The 8,879-nt window shown below is 47.7% G+C and overlaps 1 protein-coding gene across 1 annotated transcript; it reads right to left on the bottom strand.

Annotated features, from left to right (window-relative positions):
• Positions 1-6,155: 6,155 nt before the first annotated feature.
• Positions 6,156-8,542, bottom strand: tlnrd1 (talin rod domain containing 1). The gene has a single exon (XM_028956822.1). The coding sequence runs from the start codon at positions 7,678-7,680 to the stop codon at positions 6,616-6,618; it is 1,065 nt and encodes a 354-aa protein (XP_028812655.1). The 5' UTR covers positions 7,681-8,542; the 3' UTR covers positions 6,156-6,615.
• Between the last annotated feature and the right edge of the window lie 337 nt (positions 8,543-8,879).

Genomic DNA, 8,879 nt, shown 5'->3' with positions numbered 1-8,879 from the left:
GTCCTGCTTGTCAGTCACAGTCACATCACAGAACATTGATGATAGTGAGACAGACTGATGTATAGATAGATAGATAGATAGATAGATAGATAGATAGATAGATAGATAGATAGATAGATAGATAGATAGATAGATAGATAGATAGATAGATAGATAGATAGATAGATAGAGTGTCTCTCAGATCCAATCATTATTAATAATGAGACAGGCACTGTTTTAAATATGCACATGTCTCCCCCTGGTGGAAGACAGATTTTATGACCGTTCTTGTACTCTGTATTCTAAAAGAATAAGAGTAGGTAAGGGGTTATCCAATGTAACTCTGAATGTATTTCTATGTTTTTTTCAGCAGTTTCACCTTCACACACCAGTAAGAAAACTGTGTGAGGTGCCAGCCTACACACCCTTCTGAATATTTCAAAAGAAGAATACAGAATGCTCAAAAACCTTTCCAACCATGAAAAACTGTAATACGTTTCTGAAAAAATATTTGATTGGTTTATGATCAAGTCCACCACTACAAATACAGCGCACCTGCATACAAACTGTCTTTACTTTAACCAGAACGAATGTTCAGTTCCTACAGGCATTCAGTCCCCATTCATTAAAAGCGGCCACAGCAGAGAAAGTGAAAGGAAAAACAGGAGGGTGGGCATTTGCAGGAAACGCCTCCCTCTGAGCATGCTTAGAAGCAGCAGGATGTCAGAAACACTATGGGGGTGGACGGTGTGTGTGTGTGTGTGTGTGTTGAGGAAACGGCAGGGATTGGGTGTGGTGGGGGGCAGTAAACAGGCCGGACGGAAGGCTGCCCTCTCTGCTGTGCTGCCCTCCCACCCACTTCCACCGACATGATCCCTCTACAGTTTTTTTGAACAATAGCACACTCTCCCTCGCCATTGATTGCCTTGGCTTCAGATCCCCGCGCTCACACCGGCCCATTAATCCCCGCATGTGTGAAATGTCACACCGGTGTCCTTGTGTAAACCCTCTCCTGGCCTTCACCAAGTCACCAAGTTCACTCACAATCAGCATTTTCTCCATTCATTTTTACTGCAGATTACTCATGACTTTTTATGCATTTGCTTATTTCAACAGCGGAGGAGCGCCGGGTTCTGAATGGGAGCGATGACATCACGCCGGGGGAATGTTCTGCTGGTTCACATTAGCCGGCTCTCATGTCGGCTCTTAATTCATGCTTCTGTTGTTTGGCCTGACAGTTTTACGGATCTTGGCTCTGCTGCGATCATTTGTAGCCGTTGTCTTGCAACCCAAAATTCAGCTCTGGACAACAATACAAGGTGCATATGAACTGGAGGTGATCATGAAATATCAGTTAGCGGACAGATAATGATTTTATCGAGGTGTGTGTGTGTGTGTGTGTGTGTGTGTGTGTGTGTATATATATAAATACTCATGACTACAGGCAGCCTGTTTTTTCAATTACAGAATCAATTACAGAATCATAGATTAGAAATACTTAAAAATAAAAACTGTGTCCAGTTTTCCAGAATCTCTCTGTCCAAACCCTCCAGGCACCTTTTCAAGCATCAGGTACATCGTTTCAAGTATGTCTTCTTTTTTTTTTATTGTAGAAGTTCATTTTTGTATGTATCATTTGTCACATGGACAATAGGAGTCAACATTACACATATTACACGACATTCCTCTTTTCCTCACATTTGTTAAAACAGATTATGTTACCAACAGCCTCATAAATATTCAGTAGACTGTACTTTTGACTATGGTGCTCTGGTTAGGCTGAGGGACTGATGGGAAATGCCTTTTTCCCCCATGGTATATGAAATGACCAAAAAGTCCAAATTCAAAAGGAACTGTGGGGTTTTCCTCACCGTCAGCTATCCCGGTGGCCACGCTCATCTGGCTTATTTTAAAACAATGGCTCCCAGGCTGAAGTTTGTCCCGCTTAACGTCCGCCCCTCCGGGACTGAAAGACAATAACCAGCTAGGTGGGGTCACTCTGGACGAGGAACGCGCTGAGTGCAGGCCTCAGCGAAAGGGTGGGAAACAGCTTTGTGTTCGGTTCCACCGAATCCTTCAACCAAACATGCACACGCTGACCAGCCGTCCCTGACGGGCTGGGCGGGAGCCTCACAAAGGCACCGCTGTCCCCGCCTGTGCCAGAGAGGTTGCTGGGTAATACTGTAGAGGGGCCTGACCTGGAGCCAAAAGGTCATGTAGGAGAGCTCCTATTATTAGAAAAAGAGGAAGGAAATACATATATATGCGTTTCCAAACATTATTTCCCAAAAGCCTTTTAGAGAGAAAGAAACACCATGTATTTAAACAGTAAGGTGTAGAGTAATTACATGATATTATATTTCACTTTGTAGACTTTAATGGTACGAATAAATCAAGGGCTACTTGGCTTCTGTTGACAAAAATAGCCCGAGGGTGGGGTCAGAATCCTGAGAACTGTGTCTCTTCGCTTTAGTCCGTTCATGGTGCACAGATCTCTTCCACTGCGGTGCTTTTTCGAACACTCGCTACCATTGGCTTTTGCATCGTAACCGACGCGGGTGGGTCCGCTGCGTGGGTGGAAGTGTGTTTTGAAAGGGTGCGGGGAGACCAGGTGTCATGTGACGTTTAGCCCTGCAGCTGAAATAATTAGATGCTGTTTGAGGGGTCGGCTGTCACTCCACATGCATCCAGTACACCGCACCGTGATGAATTCTGCCTGCCGTACTCGGTGAGGGTTGAGATGGTCAACTGCCACAATTTGGCCACTCCCACCACCTCTTAAATATCTGTTAACAATGCCATGTCTGTTCCGGATGAAAACCCAGGCCATTAGACCCCATCTTCCCATTAATAATGAACATTGGATCATCTTCTCCACTGCTCTAGTGTCCTGTTACACACATTTGGTGTAGCCGCTCAGGTCCTGTTCACGAATTACCAATTTAAAAAAGATTAGTTACAGTGAGTAAAAACATTGTTTTGGGACAGAAAAAGTCTTTTAAACTCTTTTGATACAACTTTCATACATTAAATACGCCAGTGTTAAATGTCAATTTTAATCTGATTAAATCTAACACTGATCTGGAGTTATATTAACACTAGCACTTTTAATTTAATCAAAATCAATAGGATGTTTACATAAACATATTTATATATACAGTACAGGCCAAAGTTTGGACACACCTTCTCATTCAATGTGTTTTCTTTATTTTCATGACCATTTACATTGGTAGATTCTCACTGAAGGCATCAAAACTATGAATGAACACATGTGGAGTTATGTACTTAACAAAAAAGGTGAAACAACTGAAAACATGTTTTATATTCTAGTTTCTTTGCTCTGATTACTGCTTTGAACACTCTTGGCATTCTCTCGATGAGCTTCAAGAGGTCGTCACCTGAAATGGTTTTCCAACAGTCTTGAAGGAGTTCCCAGAGGTGTTTAGCGCTTGTTGGCCCCTTTGCCTTCACTCTGCGGTCCAGCTCACCCCAAACCATCTCGACTGGGTTCAGGTCCGGTGACTGTGGAGGTCAGGTCTCCACTTTTTGTTAAGTACATAACTCATAATACAACATTGTATTATTCATTTTCACAACGGACAGCAGACACACCAGCTTAACCTGTCTGCTGCTGATACTGGACTATTGTTTGGTCTTAAAGCTCATTAGCGGCAAGAGGCGGCTTAGCGGGTAAGGAAGTGGACTCCCCACACTCTGCTCCTTGGGCGACTTTCATTTGGTTGTGTGCACCATGTGGTGTGCTATTTATCCCAGTGACAAAAACTTTCACTTTCACATGCCTACAGGGACAGTAGCATGAAGACACTGGCATGAGGGTGGAACAGAATGAAAAGGGGATGAAAATGTGCCGCTGCCTGGGATTGTAGTCAGCAAAACTTGTCTTTTGGCAGGAAATGGGCGAAACCATCTTTGAAATTATTACTCTGACGTTTTGTGCTCCAAAGGAAATGTCTCCTGATAGCTCAGCCTATTGGTTTCCTGCTGTGGCCCAACAGATTGTTTTTGGAGGCAGTGGTGGCCCAGCGGTTAAGGAAGCGGACCTGTAATCACAAGGTTGTTGGTTCAAGTCCCGAAGCATCAAGGTGCCACTGAGGTGCCACCGAGTAAAGAACCATCCCCACACACTGCTCCCCGGGCTCCTGTCATGGCTGCCCAAAGCAGAGGACACATTTCGCTCTTTCATCATGTGCTGTGCTGCAGTGTCTCACAATGACAATCACTTCAGAGAAATATGTCTATATAGCCATTTCCATTAGTAATTACAGATCGGTCGCCAAAGTGTTAAATAGAGTGGTAGTCTCATGTGTGAGGCTGAGATTGTCAACCACAGGACCAGAATTTGGCATAATAATAGTAAAAACAATTCACATAGTGTCGCGGATCCCACAAAATCTTCTCTATCAGCTGTTATATCGAACACTACAAAAGGCCAGAGCTCCAGAACACATTCCACTGGAGGATTTGTTTTTGATCATCCAGCAGCTCACGGTGGTTTTACTGTAGGAGTGGCTGAGGAATATCCTCAAACACACAGGCAGGTTTCCATTTGTGCGGTTGGAACACTGAAGATAGGAATTGTGCACAGCAAAAGAAAACAGGCTCGAGCCTAAAGGCTGCTGTGAGCCTATCCGCCTGCGCGATAACAAACGGAACAGATCAAGGTCGAGTGTCGCTGGATGGTGAAGGTGAAAGCGTGTTCCTACAACACGAAAGCGCCAGTTTACACACTCTCACAGTAGAGATGAGAAAAATCTCAAACACTTTTCTTGCTATTTTTGCAACTGATTGTAAATGGTCTGTTATGCCACGAAAAGATCCCGTATATACTATGTGGTGGCCTAGCTGTTAAGGAAGCAGCCCCATAATCAGAAGGTTGCCGGTTCGAATCCCGATACGCCAAGGTGCCACTGAGGTGCCACTGAGCAAAGCACCGTCCCCACACACTGCTCCCCAGGCGCCTGTCATGGCTGCCCACTGCTCACTCAGGGTGATGGGTTAAATGCAGAGGACAAATTTCACTGTGTGCACCGTGTGCAGTGCTGTGTATCACATGTGACAATCACTTCACTTAACTTCATACTTTCATCACACTTTTGACCCAGGTTTATTTTATATACTATAGTAATAATAATGGTATTAGTTCCATACATCAAGAGTCAGTTTCCCATTCATGGATTTAAAGAGAACTTTTCCATTTGAAACACAAAAGTCGTAAGACTAGTGCAGAATTAGTCTTAATCTATTAACATAAAACTGACATTATATTCAGTATATTAAATTCTTTTTTCATTATTCATTAAATGTGTCTGCAGAGTTTAAGAGACCCTGTATAGTGTCAGTTTTACAGAGTGAACTTTACACTGGTTCATTGCTAATTAAACCCTACGGTTTTATCTTAGCACTAGCAGTTCTAATGCAACAAATTTAATGTGTATTGCAGAATTAAGTAATATAAGTAAAATGTGAAAATGCTTAAATGTGTTCAAGTGACATAATTATCGCTATATCATTATATTAAACATTCTTAAATCTTGATTAAGTCTGTTCGAGCGGTTAGGGAAGCAGCCCCGTAATCAGAAGGTTGTCGGTTCGAATCCTGGTCTGCCAAGGTGCCAATGAGGTGCCAACGAGCAAAGCACCGTCCCCACACACTGCTCCCCGGGCACCTGTCATGGCTGCCCACTGCTCACTAAGGTCCAGCAATGCTTCTCACGTCTTGGAGCCATGATGGTCGGTGGAGATAATGTTTTAGGGGAGGGCGGGAAATTCTCCGACTGGGAAAAGCATGAGAAACGGGAGGTAACCTTTCCCCTTTTGATGACAAGGGGAGAAATTCCAGATCCGACCATCTGAGCTACCGCCCTCTGAATGGTGGGAACTCATATTAATGTTAAATAATCTCACAAAGTGAACTTTTCATGATAGGGGACCTTTAACATTGAAATAGCAATATGATTATTTAACTAACTAAGTGAAATGGAAATAAGTATTAATCATTTCAAGACACAACCTACCTGTAAAAATGGTAAAATGTAACTTAAGTCTGATTTATCTGATAAATAAGTAATATTTTACATTTACAGCATTTAAGTGGTGTTCCACTTCACCATCAGACAATCTCAACATTCAGACCCAAGGAGGCCGAGAGGAGCACGTATAAGAAACAGTTTAATAGTTGAAATAAATACTCCAGTACATGCATGGTCAAGAACACAATACAATACTATTGTAAGACTGGTAACTAGTGTAAAACCTATGGCACACACTCACAGCAGCTTTTACCCACACGTCAAGTCACACGCGGCACACAAGCGTCAAAACACTCTCTCCCCACTCGCACTCAAGCACGCCGACGATGCGGCGCGCGAAGCTACATCCATGGTTTCTACTTCGAGGAACTTGAGGTAAGCTTTTTTTTTTTAAATCATGGTCAAAGTTTGGGGCTTTTGGCAGAACGCGGGTCAGTGGTGAGTGTGGCGGGGTAGGAATGGTCAGTTTTAGTGAAGGTTTCGATCACATCCAGCGCGAGAAAACCCTTTCATTTTTCCATACGTAACCCCTCACGGTCAGGATCACTCGGTCTCTTTGGTAAGGGGGCGGGATTTCAGGGTTGGTTTAATTCACAGAATGGGAGTTGACTGGCGGCAGCGTTCTGGGCGAGGTCCGGTCCCTCAGCGCCTGGGAGAGCAGCGTGCAGCCGTCGGAGACGGCGCAGGCCGAGTTCCGCAGCCGCTCCCTGTAGTCGGCCATCTTGGTGCTGCTTTCCGGATGCTGCGATATATCCCTGAGGCCTTGAGTCAGGAGGACGCAGGCTGACACCACGCTCATGGCCCCGCCCAGCACGGCCGTCTGGACGGCCTTGGCCTCGGGGCTGATCGCCGCCGCCTTGCCCAGAAACTGGGGCTCGGTGGCGAAGCCCACCAGGGCGTGCACGGACTGCACCAGGGGCCCGCTGAAGAGGACGCAGCGGTTCCGCGTCAGCTCGCTGGGCGAGGTCTTCACCTCCTTCACGCAGGCCAGCAGCGCCTGGGCGCTGGTGCTGATGCACCGCACGCTCGCTCGGAACTGCTCCCTGGCAAACTTGTCCTTGGACTTTTCACTGGCCAGTGTAGACACGTCCGAGAGGGTCCTGAGGTTTCTCGAGACGTTCTGCGACACCTCGAGGAGCACTTGGGGGGTCAGCTCGGCGAGGGGGGTGAGCCGGAGCACGCCGCAGTTCTGCTCCACCTCGTGGCGACAGCGGGTCACTTTGTAGCGGTCCACCAGGCCCGCCACCGCGGCCTGGGACCCCGGCGTCTCGACGGCCGCCAGGTACGCGGCGTGGGCGGCGCACTCGGTCAGCGACACCACCAGGTCCCCCATCTCCATCAGGCGCTCCCCGACCTCCACGAACTTGCCCATGTTCAGCTGGCTCTGGACGTCGTGGGTGAGGATGGACAGCTCCTTGGTCCGGGCGATCACGATGTCCCGGCACCTCTCGAAGGTCTCGGCCACGAAGTGGCCCTCCGAGTTCAGCACGGGCCGGGTCTCGCTGGACAGCAGCAGGAGGTCGGCCACCAGCTGCATCTTGCTCTTGCACGCGTCGCAGGTGGCGGACAGCTTCTTCCTCTGCTGCAGGCTGCCGCTCGGAACGCCGGTGGGGACCTCGCTCGCCGACTTCCCCGAGCCACTACTCGCCATAATAGTGCGCTCAGCGGGTTAGAGGCACGCAACGTAAAGACACCTTCGTACGAAAAACTTCGACACTGGCCAAGAAGTCTTAATGTCCTTCAGAAATGCGAGACATCAAACTATTTCTAGTAAACATTTCATGAAACCTTCCAACAAAATCCATTTCTGAGCCATTCTGCAACAAACAGGCTACATGTGGACTGGAAAACGTGTACAATGTTTTTATCCCTTCCACCTCCTGCAAAAACGCACACTTTCAGCTTCCGACATCTGCAGGAGAGAGAAATCTTGACTGGTCCCCATCATCTGTCCCGTCCCAGAGGTCATCATCCCCCCCGACTCCAGGTCACGGTCGCTTCTGGGAGACGGGACGCCACCCCCTGCACCTTCACCCTCAGCAAACGGCGGGCCGACGCCCCGTCCGGCGGGGGCGCGCATCGCTGGAACTTCCCGCGGCGGGCGCGCTCCGTATCAGGAAGCGGCGGAGGGTGTGGCCGCGCCGCGCTGCCTCATCGCGGCTAACTTCGAAAGGCGAGCCGGATCATAAATCCCACGAGCGAGAACTTCCGATCGGGTTTAAATAAATTTATTTTAAAAAAATCAAATCAAAAAATGTTAAAAAGTCAGCGGCGCATCCCTGCCCGAGGCCCCGACGCGGGACGCGCTCGACCGCCGGCGTCGCGGCACAAAGTTCCACCCGAGAAGCCGGCGCGCCTCCCGGCCTCCATTCCCGGCGCCGCCGCCTGGTTCCTCCCGAGCTCCGGCCCTCGCCCGGCCGCCGCGGAGTCTCCGGTGCGACTCGGCGTTCAATGAGACGCGCGGCGCGCAGCTGTTAACCGTAACGCGCCCCCGCCATGTAGTAAAGCCCGTCGCGGCCCTTCAACTTTCAGTGTGGCGTCGGCGCCCGCGGTCAAATTCCGTCAAACCCGAATTACGGCTCATCGCGCATTTTAACAGTGGACATGACGTACGGCCCTTTTTTTTAAGAATGAGTAACAGTAAATGGTGGACTAGTTTACTAGGAGGTGATCAATTTCTTTTATTTTTTTCTGGACGTACAGCCCAAAAGTTTGGACACACCTTCTTATTCAATGTGTTTTCTTTATTTTCATGACCATTTACATTGGTAGATTCTCACTGAAGGCATCAAAACTATGAATGACCACATGTGGAGTTATGTACTTAACAAAAAAGGGGAAATAACTGAA

The sequence above is a fragment of the Denticeps clupeoides genome, chromosome 16 (genome assembly GCF_900700375.1).
Source record: "Denticeps clupeoides chromosome 16, fDenClu1.1, whole genome shotgun sequence".
Taxonomy (NCBI): Eukaryota; Metazoa; Chordata; class Actinopteri; order Clupeiformes; family Denticipitidae; genus Denticeps; species Denticeps clupeoides.
Note: the sequence above shows the minus strand (reverse complement) of the source record. Positions and strands in the feature narration are given on the sequence as shown.

What these genes read in the sequence shown, in the direction of transcription:
- tlnrd1 (XM_028956822.1), bottom strand. Translation starts at nt 7,680, where the DNA reads ATGGCGAGTAGTGGCTCGGGGAAGTCGGCGAGCGAGGTCCCCACCGGC.